Source organism: Diospyros lotus, unplaced genomic scaffold (genome assembly GCF_014633365.1).
Source record: "Diospyros lotus cultivar Yz01 unplaced genomic scaffold, ASM1463336v1 superscaf1, whole genome shotgun sequence".
Taxonomy (NCBI): Eukaryota; Viridiplantae; Streptophyta; class Magnoliopsida; order Ericales; family Ebenaceae; genus Diospyros; species Diospyros lotus.
This window is the reverse complement of record NW_026267104.1, coordinates 2,605,483-2,625,357: the sequence shown is the minus strand read 5'-3', so window position 1 is coordinate 2,625,357 and position 19,875 is coordinate 2,605,483. Positions and strand designations below refer to the sequence as shown.

The following is a 19,875-nucleotide window of genomic DNA, read 5'->3' as shown; positions in this document are numbered from 1 at the left end:
TCTCCCACCCCCCCAATGGCAGCAGGCCCCGTCATCACTCTCACTCTTTAGTAACCAGTTCAGCTAGTGAATGCTTCCTATTTTTAGCTTATAAATAGTATTTGATGAATCCTCCAATATGATATTTTTCAAATTTTATCCCAACATATATAAGTATAAAAGATCTAATTCTTATCATTTAACCCAAAAAGATTAAATTTTTAATGTGGGATTCATGTTACTTTCCTTTCACTCGAATCTTTTATGTTTTTAGAGTAAGATTAATTATAAAAACAATAATTTTAATTTTTAATTTTAATAAATAAGATCGATATTGAGAAAAACGAACAATCTATAAGTGTTTTTTTTTTTTTTTTTGTTTCTATGGACTTTCACCGGCCGACGTTCCGGCACATAATGTGCATGCACATGTAAACTAATTAATAGCATATGCTAAAAGGCAATTATATTGTTAGCTAGTTAATTAATTAATTAATGACATCTTGCTACATATGATTGCTCTCTTTGTGCCACTTCTGCTGCATCTAATCGCTTGCATGCCACCAAAGAATTAAACAAATCTCAAGACCGACAACTCACAGCTAGCTACTCATTGCCGGCTAAATTAAGTACAAAAGAAGGGATTTGTTCATGGCAGCCATGCAAGCTGTGATTAGTCGCCCTAATTAACCCGACATTAACATTTTGCTTAGTGCGAGCGCCGGCCGGCCGGCTACGGCTAGCTCTATGCTCCATCCCGATCGAACTAATTAAGGGCCGGCACGGGCACCGGCACAGCCACTGGCACACTCACCGCCGGTTAATTAGATTTTGGATTTTAAAGAAGTCATTAATTAAAGATGGGATTAATTTTCAGATGCTTAATTAATTAATTAGTGGGTCCTAGTGGGAATGGAAAGATCTCTTAGTAGAAGCTATTAATTTAATAAATTTAGCTGCCTGTTAGCTTAGAAGAAAGGTAATAATCAAGAGAGCTTGTAGGAGTGGACTCCAAGGAACAAACACAAGTTTTATGTGTGTAATTTAGATAATTCATTACCTCTTGTTAGATGAAGTGTGAATGATTCTAGAGACTGACCTAAAACTTAAACGAATGAGGAGAGAATATGAAAAAACGAGTCGTAACCCTGTAATAAATTTCAAAAATTAAGAGAAAATTTGATAAAATTAAGATATCAAATGTTTATTCATTTTATTTATCTAACCTTTATTTTTTTTCTTTAGCCTAACCATCACTAGATGAATTAGTTGTTATGCTAAAGAAGGGGGCATCATCAATTGATGATGCTATATATATATATATATATCCCATAAGTGCATTCCAAGCAACATGAGAGAATTTGATAATGTGAAAAGCTAACTTTAACACTGATGACAAGTAGCTTGAAGCCAACACCATGTGGAACTAACACCTCATTTTGCAGTATCTTTTTAAACCCTAGCTAGATTAGATAGATATATAGATATGCATACATATGAGGTGACCATTCATGAAGCTAGCTACCAACTTGATGTGTAATGGGCATATCCTATTCCCCACACTAACTTCACTTGTGAGTGAAGAGTAGTATGTTGCCTTTTCCAAAAGGGATGCTTCTTCATATATTGACTAGTAGACATCTTCTTAAGAAAAGATTGGCCACCCCCTTTTATCTCTTCCCACGTCTCTTCGTGACATTATTAAGAGATCTTGAACAAACACTCTCTCTCTATATATATCTCTTTTTCTTTTTTTGTTTTATGTTCAACCAATATTCTTTTTTTAACATAAAAACATGTCAATTATTGATCCCAACATAAACTAATTTGTAGTGCAATTTGAAAAAAAAAAAAAAAATTGAGGATTTGATAGCCCTTCTTTGATGCTAACTTGTAAATTCAAGAGAATTTAGTTCACTAAATTACCATCGATGTTAGAGGAGAGAGTTCTAAACCAGTGCAGTACTAAGCTATTTCCACCACTCATTTGATCCTAAGTTGTGTAGTTGTCTCTCCATTAATTTGCTTTGTCACCACTAAAGAAGTTCTTAGATGTCTAGATCCAAACATTGCCCTAATTGGGTATTTGCTTACAACAAATAAAGCTTCTTTTGGTGACAAGCCATAAATCCAAAGATTGTATTAGAATGCCAACAATGAGATTAGGCACCACTAAAGAAGTTCTTAGATGTCTAGATCCAAACATTGCCCTAATTGGGTATTTGCTTACAACAAATAAAGCTTCTTTTGGTGACAAGCCATAAATCCAAAGATTGTATTAGAATGCCAACAATGAGATTAGGCAACTTAGTCAGGTGTTAAAGAAAAAATCACAAAATATTTATATATTTTGTTAAAACATACCTCAAACATTACAAAGAAATTGAATAACATTCAAAATAGCAGCCACCTTGTTTAAAAACAAAAGATGATCTGTTAAATAGTTGAGAAAACAAAAAGGAGCCAGAATCTGATAGATATCCATCAAATTAAGCACCACAGGACTATGATTAGAAATCTTGGGTGATCTAGATAGTATCATTTATGTTTTCACTAAAAAAAATAATGATTCTAGTAAATAACAATGAAAAAGTATTTAAGAATAAATGCTAAAAGAAGAAGTCCAAAAATATTAAAGGATTGTGATGATTTCTTGAAGGCATGTTGCCCCTTAATTAATTTATGGAAATTAGTAAGTACTTCTTATCCATGAATTGGGATATTGATTATGGAGAAGTCACATGAACCCTAAGAACATTAATTAATGAAGTATTAGCCAACAATTGAACTACACAAGTACTAAGCCAATTACTGCTGAGCCACCGCACTTAATTAGCAAGATTGGCGAGATGACTGGTTATTTCACCATCTTGGTAAGATTAGCTTTTTAAAATTGAAAATAATGAGGAGTTAGAACACACCACTTTTATATATAAATCTAACTGATATTGTATAAGGCAATAATTTTATAATCTTAAAAGGGCATGTGTCTCCTTTAATGGGCAGTGATGGTGCATGTGTTGTTGGCTAAGTTCTCACCAGCAAAGCTTGGGGAATACTCAAAAGGAGTCAATGAAAATCCAATTACTTAACAAATGGAGAAAAATATTAATTCTGTAAAAAAAAATTAAAAAAAGTAATTTCTAGGTGGGACCCACCTCCCAGCAAACCTTAGCAACCTATCAAGAGGCCTCTTCTTGGCTCACCAAGCAACAAGAGGCCTCTTCTTGCTCAGTTCCACATGATTCCTTGTCTGAAGCCATGTGGGTGTAAGAACCAAAGCGATCAGTTCATTTCAGCAAATAAACTATGAAAATATGATATTGTTATTGATACCATGAATGATATTTTTGCTCCTTTTAATGGTTTTTTTTTTTTTTTTTAAATTCTTAATGTATGAGGTGTCATGCAAATGTTATCTTCAAATTATCGACTTTTTTGCTTGGCTGTAGAGTAATGTCACAAGTAAAGGAAGATTAGATATAAATATAGATATCTTCACTCCACCCTCACAAAAAAAGAAAAAAAGTGATTTGAGGCAGGGTAATCCCTTTAGTGAGCTTGGCACAGCTTAATTAGATTAATCCCTTAGTGAGTTTGGCAGTGCTTTATGTTCCTTGATTGGATTGAGAATCTTTACCTAGGGTTGCACCCTGACTGAATTCATTAGGCCAAAAGTAATGCAAATCAGAGGATTAATTAGCTGTCTGTGATTGAAACAGTGGCTATGACTAGGCTATAAGGGTTGCATTTTTCCTGTCCAAGTCCATGTGCCACTTGCAAATAAGTGTGTGCGCCATTACTCCACAGGAAAAATGACAGTTTTACAAAATTTATATAGGTACGCTAGGCGAGAAGGGTATTCTTATAATTATATATATATAAAGCACCAATGAATTGCATTATTTTGTATGAAAATTCTCCATAATTTTGATTGGCAAAGCATTTGCTTTTGCTTTAATACCAAAAGCACTTTCTTCAATGGTGAGCAAGATATCCATGCGAGTGGTAGCTAGTCTTAATGGCTGGCTGGCTGTCTGGCTGGATGGCTGGCTGGCTCTCTCATTCCAAAGGAAAATGATGGGAAGCATGGAATTCATGGCAGTGAAAAGAACATATTCCATTCTCCATGACCATGAGTTGCTTCACTGTTGTTGCTGATTAAAAGGTGTTCTCCCACTTTATCACCCCTTTTTGACTGCCCCCCCAAAAACGAAGAAAAGAAAAAATTGGATAGATAGGAGACGCTTATGTATAATAAGTTATAAGATTTTTGCACGAAGAAATGTTTATTAATTAATAGAAACAAACAACGAATTAAAATTTATATAATCTCCAGTAAGTGGAATAAAGAAGGAAATGAGCCAACCCCACCATGACTTGATTCACAATTCTGCATCGCCTCCAGTAAGTGGATTCATAAGATTTGGGCTTTCTTTTGGCAAGCAGTGGCAGCAGTGCAGCCAGTTCAAAGATGCTTTTCTTTTTCAAGAGGTCACAGTTTAAAACTAAAAGAATATATTTCTTTGATTTTATATTATATTCCAGATTTTGAATGAGTTTTGAGTGTAGAGCTAACAATCAAAATGTGATTGGAAAAGCTTGATTTTCCTTTTGCCTGGTACCCTTTAAGCAGGAAAGGCAAAAGAGAGAGGTCAATCCTCTTTTAACTCCACTTTTTGTTTGAATATAGAATTGCAAGGATTTGATTGGGAAAAAAAATACAGATATATATTGATAACACTTCTTATTGTCTTCATCTCTCTCTAAGTAAGATGAATTCCTATAACCATTTCTTACAGAAGAACAAAATGCATCAGCAAAGCTGAGCCATTACCAATACTAGCAGTCTCTCCTTTCAACTTTCGGAAGACAACATATTTGCAGTGCGCATTCCACCCAGAAAAGGGTCAGCTTTAAGAAGGTTAGGAGAAAAGACTTTTTCCAATTAAAATAAAGACGAACAACCTTATCCAAACAACTCTATTTAATAACTGATATACCTTGAAATTTATAAGGATCAGATTAAAAAAAATAGGGTTTCCAAAGTTTGTTTATTGTCTATCACGTGACAGATTCAAAAGAAACTGATGTGGAATTATTACAACTGGAAAAATTATCAGTGATATTCCATAGTTCTCAGAAGATTTTAATCTGTAAGATCCTGCGGCCATTGGCAACTTTAACAAGAGATTATTCTCAGGATTCTATAGAGTTCCCACACCACAATAATGCCTTGAATAATCTCTCATCAAGCTGGACAGATTCAAGTCACATATGCAGGCAAAAATTAAATAATTCTTCAACCAAGGAATGGGCAGATTATTCAAGAATATCATATTTAAGAACGTAATACAACATAATTGTATTACAACGACTTTGCATTTGCAATCTTGAAATACTATTATATGGCTCCTAGAGAATGATCCCCAGAAGAAAATCTCAGCTGGATTTCCCTGGACCAAGGCATTAACACCCGGACACTTGAGGATTGATCAAGAGCTTTTGGTTGCATTCCGCGACAAAGAGCATTCCGCGACAAAGAGACTCGAGTTAAGAATCCCATTAGATTACCTTCAAGAACATATACACACATTGTACGCCAACCACCTCCAGGAGCTAGATCCTAGAGAATGTAAAGCACCTCTCTTTCATCTTTGGCAGAAGCACAAAGGAAATTTTCCTACCTTTTAAAGCTTCAAACTTTCCTAAAGCACCTTGCCTGCAAGCTAAAATGACAATGCAACACTAACTCAAACCCTCACCATCTTTACCCACGTATTCTGAAGCTCCACTACCAAACACTTCTTCAATCATACTGCATGTTGGTAAAAGTTCAACTCCCCGTTTTGGGCAATTCAAGTACCCAATATCCCATTCTTTAACATTGTAATGCTCCATGACAAAACCATGGCTGTTCCCACCACTCATACTATTATTGCTATTGTCATCCTTCACATGGGTCGCTAATGGTACACTCCCTGCATCAGAAGATGTGCAGGAATCCTCCTGTACATCAAGATCTTCTTTTTCATCCCAGAGGCATTTACCTGAGAGCTGAAGTCTAGAATCAGGACCACAGTCATTCAGCAACTTTCTTGAGCAGATGCTTGCAATATTGATGGGACCCTGTGCATTATTACTAAAACCTGCAGAAGGTACACTGACATGAAACTGATGTGAATTCTCTCGAAACTCAGTATGACTGGGAGCATCTTGAGTGGCTGGGGATTCAACAGCAGAATCCTCGTCTTCCTCAGCTGCCCTAACTTCATCATCTCCATAATCATCAATCCCCTGCCACTCATCGTCATCACTGTCAATATGCATTGGATCACATCTGTTCTGTACAGCCCGCCTTCGCAGCATGAATACATTGAAGTAGTAGCTAACAATATCTCTTTTGGCTCGAGATGGAAAAACCATGGGAAGATGGTCCCAAAAGTTCCTGCCTAATGATGCAGGATTAGAAAACACAACCTGGTGAAACAGCAGCTCTTCCTCTTCACTCCATTTATCAGCCACAACCTCCCCCATGTCAGAGAACCCAAGCTCCAGAAATGTCTCCCGACCAAGAGTTCTCAAAAGATTTTCCCTCCCTTCTCTGATATGTTGTCTGACACATCTAACAGACCCACAATCCTCACAGGAGCAATCAGTTCTACCCACTCCAACATTATCACTATTACATGGAGATTGTTCAGATTCAGGCATTGGAATGACACAAGACCCAGCCAACCTATTCTCAAGGTCAAGGTCCTTACAATCACTAAGATTATATCCTGAAGTTTGAGAAATGAGAATTGATGGTCCAGATCCATCCGAACCAACAGAAGCATCCTTTGCACTCTGGGCACCCCATGTTGGAATGTCTGCTTGAAAACCTGGTCCAATAGGAACAATTTTTTGAGGGGGATATTCCTCCAGAGAGGTGCATATGTCTTCAGATTGAACTAATGCTCTTGTTGGCCTGTCAGCATTATAATATTCTGGGGACAACAATAAATGAAAAGGTGCCTCCAATTCATCCTCCTCCTCACTTGTAGTGCTGCAGTCCCAGGACATGTTGGAAATGCAACCAGGGACACTGATTTCCTCATCATTGGAGGATAATGGGAGTTTGGTAATGATGCCACCAACAAGCTTCTCATCACTCTCTGTGCAATTGGCTTTGCCTTCGCCTAATACACATTGGCCAGTCTATAAGTCAAATAACCTTTTAAGAAAAAGTAAAAGAGATGGATATCTTCTGCTAAAGATGCATTCATAACCAACCAATTGATGGAGCCAAAACCATCCGGGCAAGTATACATTTAACTCTATGCTCCTAGACTATTCACGCATTTAAAAAGTCTTATCTTCCCAATAGATGAACCAGGAAATATTTTTATCTTTTAAAGTCCAGAGATTATTGGTAACAACTCAAAAGAACTTATCAAACCAAGTGCCCCTTACAGGAAGGATTGGCATATAATATTTTGTCCTGATAAAGCTTATCATAAACTTTATGTTCAACTGCTGTCATTTTACATGCCAGACCCAGCAAACTCACAAGGGCCTCACAATTGTGTGGTTAATAACATTCAATCTGGTAAAGTTTTGAACAAGATATACCCACATACTGAAGAGGTTGTTGCAAGCAAAACATTACCAACCTGAAATCATAGGTAGTTGTGTCTTATTTTCAACAGGCACAAAGCCCAGGAAAGAAACCAACTGGTTACTGCACTCCTGTTGCCTAGGGTGCTTAGTAGATGTGTCATATGATTCATTATCACTCAAAGGCCTTTTCTGAACCATTTTAACTGCAATAAGAAGTAGAGAAGAAAGGGAGGAAAAACACACGAAATATAATAAGTTTTGTGGTTCCACATTCATAAAGAAGAAATCAATAAACCAAGTTTCCAATGCATGCATACGTAGAAGCTAAGTTGTGAAAGAGCTTGCATGTATGTAATAATGCCTTTATACATATATAAACAAAACAACAGCAGAAGCACTTCAAAGTCATGAACAGAATCATATATTCACAGAGCATAGAATCTTATGGTGCTCAGTACACCTCCACAATTGAGTAAAAATAGGGCAACAACTCATCAATCAAGGTCAAAGTAAATGATGATAACCATTTTATGGACAAGAGTGCTGATAGAAAAACCAGTTACCTTAACATTGTATCAGTCACATATATACCATATTCTTTGCACACCTCTAAAAATCGTCATCAATGAAACATATCAAACAGAGGATTGTAATGCAACTATCATTCCATATGGATTTGAATTGAAAGTATTTATCATCACAGGACTACTTTTTCTAATCTTGATTAACTACATTGTAAAACTCCAAAAGATATATGAATGCAACTGACCGTCATACGTGACCTACTTCACAACTCATAAGAAAAATCAAGCAGAAACCAACTATGAAGGCAGAGAGTTAATAATAATAAATCACTCCTCAAGGCCATACACACAAAGAATACTAAAACGTTATTTACACACTTTTATGACTATAGTCTGCATATACTTCAAGAAAGACATTCTTAAAAGCTATCCTCAAATGTTCAAACTAGCCAAAAACACGTATAAGAACATTTACTTGTGTAGGACTACAGCCATCAAAGTGAAAATTGAAGCAACCTAGGTTCTGCTATACAGTAGCCAAACTGCACGTGCACTATGCATTCTAAAGTTTTCTGAAATCTCAAATGTTAAGATGCATCATAAATACAAAAATAGAGAGGCATGGGGCCAATTATTCAAGCACCCAGATCTCTTACAGATGGAGCACCACCTCTAATAAGACACATTAGCATATAATACAACAAGAACCATAACAGTAATAAGATTTTCACAGCAACTTGTTTTATTTTATTTTTTTGAGTAAGATTGTTTTTATTTTATTTTATTGTTTACTTAAATCATAATAATTACCATCATTGTTGTTATGATTATTATAATTTTGTGTGCATAGCATTGTTCCATTGAAAAGAAAAGGTACCGTCCAACATAAATGCTCCTTAAATTAACTAAAATAGTGAATATAAAAAATAACTAGAAAAGAAAATAAGTTAGACGTTGTAAAATTATAAAATAAATAAAAAGGCTCATACCTCAAAAAAAAAATTATTCTCCCGCAGGCGAATCTGCAGATCGAAAATGTAAAGGAGTATGCCCGACCAAACAATGTACAAAAATTTAATTAAGTGATGTTTCCCCAACCCAATCAAACAAAATCCCCAATTTAAATCGAAACAATAAACTCAGATTCCTAGAGTATCTTCAGATGCCCAAAACTAAGCCCAATCCACCGATAAAATCAACAGTCAAGAAACAACCCAGAAATTTTCCGTCAGATCTAGAGATAAAACAAACCCTAAAGCTCCAAAATCAGAAAACGTAACCCGCAACAAAATATTAAGCTTTTCAATAAAATCGGAAACAATATACAAGAGAGAATCGAAGCCCAGATAAAAAAATGGATCGATTTACACAAGGGCACGACAGATCGAAGAGATCTGACGCCGATCGAAGGAGTCCGAAAACCCTAACCCTAGAATTCGGTACGCCAAATAGCAACAGATGAAAAGAGGGATCGATCGATAGAAGAGATAGGGAATCGGAAGAAAACGTGGTCGATTAGAGGATCTGAAGAATAAATCGAGATCGAATCGAGAGAAAGTTAAAGAGAGAAATTGGAAATAGAGGCGCGTAATAATATGAGAAAAAGAGTAAAGCTAGGGCTCGACGATCTTTGTATCGGGTGGTCCGAAGTGGCAACGAGGTTCTCCGAAACGGGTCCGTAGTTGGATAAAATTACGAAAAATGCCCTTATATCAACACTTCACTTGACATTTAGGGCATGGGGCTTATCGAAATTTCACGGGTTGTGTATAATCTGTGGGCTATATACATAAGGGTATGATCGGATTACCATTTGGGGCGAGAGACAGATTAATTGACACGTGGCATTTTCTCATTGAAACTTAGAAATGAGCTTTAATTGGCTCAGATATTTCCTGAAAGTGTAGATACTTTCCAATTTTTGCCAAATGACAGGTTCGTTTGGCAAAGGGGAGAATGTGACGGTTTTTGCGCGTCTTCTGCCATTTATGTCTTTAATTTTGATAAATAAATTAAATTATAAATAAAAATTTTATTTTATTGTGCAAGATAAAAAATTAAATTCATGATTTATTAGTGTAAATTTTAATTTATTGTGATTCAATCACTTAATTTGTATTTAAGACCTCTTACTATAACTATAAATTGAGTGTGTTTAATTTTTAGCATAATCATAAATTGAGTAAAGTGTTGAGAAAAAAATAAAGTTTTATAAGTTTAAATGTTCCATCCTTAGCATAATCTATTAATCAAAAATATATTTAATTTTAGCGGAGCAATAACCAAAGAGAGTAGATTGTGATGATAAATTTACAATCTTGGAAAGATAAAGAATTAAATTCTTCTATCATGTCTTTGAAAAAACTATTAAATCAAAATTATTAATATTCAAAATTTAAAAATAATATTATTTATTTTAACTGGAGATAAATTTTCTATTTAGTTAATATCCTCTTATTAAAAATTGAAAAGGTATAAATATTCATACTTTCATCCACACCTCTTAACTTTTCAATAAAAAAGATTTTACTCAAACTTAAAAGAGTTTTACTCAGTATTGTAAAAAATAATTTTTCACCGCAAAATTTTTATTAAATAATTAAATCTCTCATCATAAAATAAAATAAAAAAAACTCAATTTTTAAATATTGATGTCCCCATAAATTTTTTATTATAAATACCATCAAATTTCTTATTACTTAAATACCATCAAAATACCATAATAAAAATATTTTTACAATTATAAACTATTTTTTTATTAATATTTCATTTTCTACATATAGATACTACTAGATCATATCATTCCATATACAAATTTGGGTTATGTATCATTTCCCGAAACATCATTGCCATAAAACAACCGATGAAATTGAAGTAGGGATATATATGAGTGTAAAAGCTCCCCGCATCCAGAGTTACATTTACATGCAACTTCAGTTCTTCTTATTCTGCATCTTGAATAAGGATAGGTTGGAAGTTTATTAGGTTGTACAATGGGAACCTATTCACGGGTTTCAAGAAGAGGTGTTTCGTGTAATCATGTACGATCCTGCAGGTTACAGCGAAAGCAACTGTGGCAGCATCGTTCATCATTTACAGATCAATAATGCAGCAGAAGAGTTATTGGTCAAAGTAGCAACTCCAGATCCAAGGTGCAAAGAGGCCCGAAATGGTTAAGCTGTTCTCGTCCTCCTGCCACTGTAGATGTCAAATTAAATCAGCCAAAATCAAATAACAGAGGTGTCTTAGCTAGGTAAGAAGCCAAAGGGAACAGTTATCAGAAAGAATTGGGAATTTAGGAACACAGTACACAACAAGAATAAGAGTTCATAGACACTACATTTGCACATATATGCCAGCTGTGAAAAACAATGAGGAAACCATGTATCGTAATATATCCTGCCAGAAGAGTTCCCACCAGAAACATTAAATGCTGTTTTAAAATTTTAAGGGCTCAAAAGAAATATCAAGCCATGATTATAAGCTTCTTGTAACTGGTGCGTTCGAACGTGGCATTTGAGTTTCATTCAGGAACTTGTCTGGCTGAAATTGATATTCTACGGCTGGATAACCAAATAGCAAGGCAGAGTCTTGAATTGAAACAAGAAAAAATGGCAATTCATCAAAACCAGCAGGATATCAGACATTTGGGAAAGGAACTTCACCAAGAATGCAGTGTGCCAGACTCTCATAGATCGACACCCTCGTCAAGGCCTTTAGAACTGATCATCACATTTGCATCGATTTGCTTGTCAAACTTCTTTCTCCTCCGGCTTTCAAACTCTTGGAAGCCCCGCATCTGAAGTTAAGTTTTGTTAGAGTTCTGAATTTTTTTACTTCTAAGACTTAAGCAGTTATTCTGAAATTTTTGAAATATACAAATGCGGACTCTGCTTTACCTGTTGAAATTGCTCCATAGAAATGGGATTGTTGTGAAGAGAAATATTCTGTAGAGCTTTGCAGTCTGTCAACAAGTCCGAAGGTATCTGCATAGCAATAGATGGCAGAATATCAGTAGTTGTTAAAGTAGATAGTTGCAATAGGTACCTAAAATAAATGCATGCATAAACTATTCAATAAGATGCGATTAACCAGGTTGGGAATGGCATAGTAACAATTTCTTAATCCAACAGTGAACATGAAAAGGATTGTGAATATAATAGCCAAGGAACCACTCATTAGTCATTTCAATTTGAAGGGGCCCCAATCCTGTTGGTTTCCCGCCAGCTATCCCTTGGGGGAGTTCATAATCAACATTGATCGCTTCATCTTACTTCATGCATTCTTTAAGTTGTCTCTCAAAAAGACAATAATGGGTTACCACATGCTAATTCACCTTATCTGAGCTGTTCTCATTATCTTTTCATGATCAAATATTCCTTAGCCAGGAAAAACATCAGTCTATCATTGCTTTCTTAGTTCCTAAAGGCTACCTGTGGGAGCCTTGAGCAGCTGGTAAAGGAACCATTCATAATCAAGAATTTCCATAAGATGTTGAACAAGATGGAAACTTAAGCTTGTAAGAAAGTCAAAAAACAATCTAAGAAAGGCTTAACTCGAGGCAGAGAAGGGAACAGCTAAAATCATATGAACAGCATTGCATATAGTAGTATTCTATGTAATGAAGATGAACAAACATATGGAAAGAAAGACTAGAACAGATGAAAGACAGCCTGCCTCACATGCATTGCATATCTCATGGAAGAAGAAGTTTGTACAAAACTCCAGTGCTTACCTGCTTCAGATTATTACTATTTAAGCAAAGTGACTTCAGGTTAACAAGACTGCAGACTGATGATGGAAGTTCCTCCAGAGAATTTTCTGCCACACAGGGGGCAGGAACCATGATTATGATATTAAGCAGGAAGATGTGGAAAAAGACTGTAATCATTATAACATCATCAATTCTGAAGCTGAAATGGAAATATCATAATGGATGAAGGTTTATAGCAAACTTGCTACAGCAACAATTCCAAGCCTTGATCCCACTAAGTGAGGCAGGCTATATAAATTCTAGCTTTCCAACATTGATCCTCAAAAATTGTACCCAAACCCACAGTAACATCTGAAGCTTGATACTCAAAATTTGAATAGCAACTAATTTTGTATCCACAACCAAAGCATCATATAAACACATGCAAACCCTGCAGTTTAAGTTATAAGTAACCTACCGTGACCAATATAAACAGGGGAAGCAAAATAGTAAAATAAAAATAATTAATAGAAGCATGAAAAATCTTAGATGCATGGGTCAAAAGACCATATGAACCAAAAAAATGCCATGTGGAACTAGAATGTTATAGAAGTGAAGATAGACTATTGTATCATAATCTTGATCAAAACTAAAACACAATTTTTCACCAAAAGACGAGGTTACACAAAAATGTTTTTCTCATGTCCAGGCTACAAATCCCTTACAAGTGCTTCACCATCACTATTAGTAGCAATAGAAACAAAATAAAATAATGGCATGAAGAACAAAAACTATTTAAACTAAATTTAGAAGTACCATTAGCTTGCAGTTCTTCCAGAGAGAAGCAACTCCCAATTGATTCTGGAAAAAACTTTAACTTGTTTTTTGACACATTTAAAAGCACCAACTGCATTGTTTGATAACCCATGTTAGTCCAACAATTCTCAGAAAATCTGTAACAAAGTATTCGAAAGTGAAGATGGGGACTGTGCAAGAGTCCAAATGAACAAGAAAAATAATGATTCAAAATATTTAAAGACATTCAAAGAAAATTATAGCATGAAAATGAATATAAACAAAAAAATTTGTGGATTACACACAAATCTGACTCCTAAGCTTAAAAAATTAAAAATAAGTTGATAAACATAGCATTGCATGTTTAGAACAAAGATAATTTAGAAAGAAGTCTGAGTCCAAAAGTTACCTGGTGACAACAGAAAATGGCAAAACAGGTCAAATCAAAATGAAGAGAATTTATGATCACTAGATACAGTTACTTACATTGCGCAAGCTCCCTATAGTCTCAGGCAAATGTGTTAATGAATTTCCTGATATGGAAAACTGCTCAAGTCTCACCAGCTGACCCACTGAAAACAGGAAATGAAACAATTAGTGCAGTGCACTAGCCAAATTCACTACCCACTGCAGGTCACAGACAAAAACAAGAGCCAATGACAATAAAGTAGATTAAACATGCCACTCTCTTAGAGAAGAAACAATTACATTCATCAGGCAAGGTACTAATTTGATTCACGTCAAGCGTCATAACTTTTAAATATTGAAGCTTCCCCAGGTTTATAGGGAGGCGCTCTATGAGGTTATCAGCCAAAACCTGAAAAAAAAATAAATAAATAAAAAAGAGTTATCAGGACTTCAAATCTCTATTATAGTAATATAAATTATATATCAAATTAAATGAGACTAATCAGTACTCAATGACATTAGAGTTGTAACATTAGATCATCATAAAAGGAATTTGTTGAATATGCATTCCTTGGTAGTCATAGTTGCACAATTATTTGCAAGCCCAAAAATTACTTCCAGGAAGCAAGCATCATTGAACAGGGAAGACTTTCTTCATTCAAGTATCAAAGAAAAGGGAAACTTCTAATTTCATAGTTGAAATTATTTGTGAGGGAATAGTTCAGACAGAGGAAGTAGTCACCGCTGCACCTAAAGTCAGTCACAAGGAGTAAAAAAGAAAATTGTGTACAAGTGAAGATGTTTAAAAAGAATAACAAACTCTGCCTAGTATATCAATTCGACAACAAACTTTAAAATTTATCAATTTTACATTTGAACTTTCAATATTGTATCAATTTTGTAACACCTTTAAGAAGTGACTAATACTATTACAGTTAGCTGAGATGGAATTTGATGCGTAAATAAGATGTCTAAATGGCAAAGACGTGGCTATCTGATGTGTCAACATGGCATCTAATCAGCTGCCACATCACTAATCAATTTTTGGAGGTAAAATTACCCAAACCAGTGTAAAAGTAAGGCAACGAACAGAAATGTAAACGCCATGAAGCAAAATCACAGGAAGCACAGCAAATCACTTCACCTATGGGGATGGCCTCAACCATCCCTATTGCTATTCTAGATCTTGTTGTTGATTCTCTTGCATGTCTAGTTTCGATGATTATTGGGTCTGTTGGTTTTGGTTGAATCCAATTTCATTTTCATCATGTGAGGTATGAGCTTGTTCACATCTGATACTGTTACTGGTTTGAGAAAATTTTCTTCTGTTCCTTCCTCTAAGCATCTAATCAAGAAAACCCACAAATCAGTTTCAACAATTCCCTGGAAAAGAAAATGGAAACTTAGGAAATAAAAATGAATTCATTCTTACCCTCATATTCTCAATGGAATGTTTGTTTATGGAAGATTGATTGAAGAAGACATACTGTTGAGATGGCGCATAATCCCATGGCAATGCGGTTCAATTTCATTTAATTTCATTCTTGGGATAAATTTGACCCACTACTTCGACTGATTGGGTAATTTTTTTTTCCTAAAATTGATTAGTCACATGGTACTGATTAGAGTCATTAGACATCATGTTGACACATCAGATAGCCAGGTCAGCAATGGTAACGGTGTTAGTTGTTTTTTGATGGCTATAAAATGTAGACAATATTGAAAGTTCAAATGTAAAAATTGAGAAGTTCGAAAGTTTGTTATAAAATCAATACACTAGGTAAAGTTTGAAATTTTTTCGGTAATTAAGCTGAGAATGTAACACAGCATCTGTGCTACTATAATTGATTGGAAGATTCCATGAAGTTCACAACTTATTTGACATTCATGTACAGTATCAAGAGTGTTAACAACAACTCAAGATCGAACAATTGGCATATGTTCAGATTTCATGCATCCAGGAGAAAAAAAGTCAGGAAACGTTGATTGTAAATGCAAAAATTTGTAATTCTTGGCAAACCTCAGTCACAAGACAATAAGTTTTCTGACCTGCTCCTGGTGATTGTTCACAATCCTAGTATAAAGAAGACTTCCACTTTCATCTTTTGTATCTGAATAACTGGGTCATGCTGTAGCACCACTAGAAACTGATACTAGTGGGTGGATTGGCAGAAGCGCAATTTCAAATGTGTCCTAAATAAAGCCTCCACAATTTATTCCCGAAGTTTTTTAATTCTCAAACTTTTGAGAAGCTGCTTCTATAGAAAGTGCATAGGACAATTCTAATAGAACCCTTCCTCTCTCTCGTGCCACTTTTCCTTCTCTTTCTCATTGGCAACCATGTTAAACAAAAAGCACAAGAGACATACCAAACTTAAGAAATAAAGCAATGTCTAAATGTGGTTGGTAGAGCGTCGTAGTACAGAAATGCCTTGGAAGAGTCTCAAGTACATGGGCATAAGAAGAAATGATCAATGGGTTAGATTGGTTTCAGTAGTGCCCAAGGTACAGCAACCATAAAAATAAATGCTTTAGCAACATGTACAGCAGAGCAAAAAGAAGGTAGCAAAAACAGACATCTGGGAACACAAAAGAATATCTTAGCCAATTCTTGACATGACAAATCAGTCTCAGGATGATCAAGAAACTCTGGAAACTTAAACTGTTATTTTTAGGTGTTAGAATATTGAAAACGGTCTGCCTTTTCTCCTCAAGTACATGCAAACTCGTTACACACAAATTCATTCTCCTTTGCTTTTCTGTAGGAATTTACATTTGTTGAATAACTCCATTCTAGCTATCGCATCTTGCAAGATTAGAGGGGGGAAAAAACTAGTTTCCAAGAATTAGCAAGTCAAGTTTGGCAAAGAGAAAGATGATAACAATGATAATTGCATTACAAGTTGAAAGAACTGATATATTTTATATCAAGCAAAGATTGTTTCAGGATAGTATATTTGCTTCACCACCAGAAGGACTAATTAACTGGAAACACTTCATTCCCACTTTTCAAAATGATATCACATTTAACACTTTATCTCCTAGAAGGAACTAAATATCATTTTAATAGGAAACAGGAAATCATGACATTAATGCATATAAAAACATACAGAACAAAGTTACATTTCCAAAATGACATATTATAATTGTCATCAAGATGTGTATTTAACAGGGACAACTATATGGGTACTCAAATGCAAACCTGTGACTCTTACCAGCCGCTGCAAATTAATCAATTTGCTGATGTCCATAGGAATTTCAACTGCATAAAGGACAATACATGAATAACCATTATATTAAAAAGGCTTAGCCACAAAAGACCAGGTAATAGAATCTTATGTGGTGATAAGTGAGGCGTGGCTACGACAAATCAAGTATGCAATTAACTAAAACTGGTAGTAGTAACAGCTAGCAATCTGAGAAATCCCAAGAACCACTTGTTTCACCTTCTATCTCTACACAAATGTTTACTGAAAATATAGGAAAAAGATAGCATCCATGGAAAACATTTCTATGACCATTCCCAGCATTATCACCTCTAAATGCAATCAAATGATGAAAATTGACAAAAAAAATCAGGTATTTGAGAAATTAAAGAGTATTACCTAATCTATTATGCGTCAAGTCAAGAGTGCGTACAGATCCATCCAGGTCAAGAATATCATCAGGAAATGTCTGCTCAAGGAAAAAAAGCACACAGTTGCCACATTGTACAATGACAAAAGAAAACTGAAAACAAATCAAACAAGAAAAATAAAGAGGGAAAGTGGGAACAAGAGAAGGGAGAGAGAGAAGTAAAAATATGAACAATTGACTTCAACTATCATGTCTCCAAATCATACTCAGATCATGAAATATATTCGTGAAAAAAGTGTCCTGCGGCTACTGTCAACCTAAAAATCTAATTCACACATAACTTTTATAATCGTAATAATAGAACAGGTAGAAAGGTGAGCAAGTTGCAATTCTTATCAAATTAAATACTCTTTTAACACAATTGAAAGTTCACCACAATAGCAGCAAATAAGAGGAAAAGTTTGAACATGTAGCAGGTGGGTAAAAACTAAGTTAGCTAGATAAAAAGCCATCTGGTTAGACTGGCCAAAATTTAGGAGACAACTTTGAAAAATCAAGTGTGTTATATTTATGAAATAAGAGCATGAACAAATTTGGCCATACCATAGAAAAATTCAAATAGTCTCCAAGTCAGTGGCTAAAGGAGCCCTTGACTTCCTCCAGTTATAAGCAAGACACTCCAAAACATTACACAGTGAAAAGTACACAGTGATAAGTACACAATTATAAACAAAAAATACACAGGTTTAGACAGATCACTCTGTTTGTCGGAAGAATGAGAAGGCGGGAAACAGAGGGGGATGAAAACATTTGGTAATAAACCTACATTGCTACTTCACGTTTTAAATAAAAATATTAAGAAAAAAGCTGGTGAAGTCAACTGACTAAAATGTGAACATGACTTAGTCAGAGGGAATAATTCCACAAGAATATCAGTACAAAGGCTTGTCACTTTCCATATCCATCAGACAAAGGGCATATGCCTGCAGAGTGCCTGGTATAGGATTATCTCCCAGTTAACTAGCCACGCTGGCAAGTGCTCCCTAATTCCCGAGTCAGCTACAAATCTGTGAGATTCAATCCTCAGCCAGTTACCATCAACCACAAGGTAAACTGGCAGATTTGCACCTTACAAGCACTCATCCCAAAAACATAGTTGCAGAACACTTATAATGTTATCCCAAAAATACAATGTTTTTTTGGCTAAACATCCCAAAAACACCAGTTCTACTTCAAAATTGCGACCCCCAGGAACAGCCATCCGCAACTAAATCCTGAATTCCTTTTCCAAACATACATTCAACAACAGCAGCAAGAACATACGCCGCAAAATATCAGTCCAAAACAGACTGCACGGTAGCGGATACATAAAACTTCCATCAATAAAATAATAGTCGATTATAATCGAGATAATTGATCAGAAGACCCGCGACTATAACTCCAACAAAACGAGTGATCATCCGAAACAAAACACGATCCTGCCATGAGCGTATCATTTGCGCTTCCACATCAAAGAAACAACAAAACCTATATTGCCATCAGTCAAAAACCATTTTCCCTTGCCAATCAAGCTCGAGACCAGTCACTTTGCCTATCCTATGGGCATGTAAAATTTTACACCTGTGTAACGCAACAATCGAATGATTGAAGAACGAGGATGAGAAGTGACCTTCAATTTGGAGTCGCGCAAGGCGACAATGCCGGTCGAGCGCCAGCGGTTGACGCGAGTGGCCTTCGAATCGGCGTTCTTACTGCTGCAACAGCCCATCTTCGCCCAATTTTCTGGTCCACACACTCCGCGCGAAGGAGATTAAAAGTGATTGACCTGCTCAATTTTTCCGAGAGAAAAATTGAGCAGAGAAAATTGGGTTCGAAGAGAGGGTGGACTTCGAACGAGAAAGCGCGTTGCCGATGTTTCCCGGTTTTGGGGATTAATTGCTTTTCACTCCCTCGAGTTTCATACTTTCTCACTTTACGCCCTTTTCCAAACTCAGCTTTCTGCACTGCCCCTCCATAATGGCTGTAGGAACGGATAACAAATATAATAAACCAATCACTAGTAAAAAGTTAAATTTATCAGTTGTCATTTGAATTTTAAATTTTAAAATATATTATTATTTAATTAAATTATTTTAAAATATTTTAAATTAGATTCAAAATTATCATAAATTTAAACCTAATAAATAATGTAATTTAAAATAACAATAATGTCTTTTTAAATGACATAATTGTCGACGTTCGATTTTAGCCGACTCAGATTCGTTTTTGGGTCACGGTGAATAAGTCCAAAGTGCCAAA

General features: G+C 35.3%; 2 protein-coding genes across 3 annotated transcripts; both read right to left on the bottom strand.

Annotated features, from left to right (window-relative positions):
• Nucleotides 1-5,257: 5,257 nt before the first annotated feature.
• On the bottom strand, nt 5,258-9,708 carry LOC127792987 (uncharacterized). Of its 2 annotated transcripts, XM_052323707.1 has the most exons (3): nt 9,095-9,708; nt 7,635-7,784; nt 5,258-7,160 (listed from the first exon to the last, which is right to left on the bottom strand). In XM_052323707.1, exons 2-3 carry the CDS (start codon nt 7,777-7,779, stop codon nt 5,728-5,730), a joined length of 1,578 nt encoding a protein of 525 aa, XP_052179667.1. In that variant the 5' UTR covers nt 7,780-7,784; nt 9,095-9,708; the 3' UTR covers nt 5,258-5,727. The 2 variants fall into 2 exon arrangements, with proteins under 2 accessions (XP_052179667.1, XP_052179666.1); XM_052323706.1 differs by lacking the exon at nt 9,095-9,708 and having other exon boundaries at nt 7,635-9,086.
• A 1,243-nt stretch (nt 9,709-10,951) lies between these two features.
• LOC127793170 (plant intracellular Ras-group-related LRR protein 7) lies at nt 10,952-19,489 on the bottom strand. The gene is made up of 10 exons (XM_052323956.1): nt 19,247-19,489; nt 17,607-17,676; nt 17,217-17,263; nt 14,302-14,410; nt 14,080-14,165; nt 13,615-13,705; nt 12,841-12,926; nt 12,005-12,091; nt 11,771-11,904; nt 10,952-11,303 (listed from the first exon to the last, which is right to left on the bottom strand). Exons 1-9 carry the CDS (start codon nt 19,343-19,345, stop codon nt 11,794-11,796), a joined length of 786 nt encoding a protein of 261 aa, XP_052179916.1. The 5' UTR covers nt 19,346-19,489; the 3' UTR covers nt 10,952-11,303; nt 11,771-11,793.
• Between the last annotated feature and the right edge of the window lie 386 nt (nt 19,490-19,875).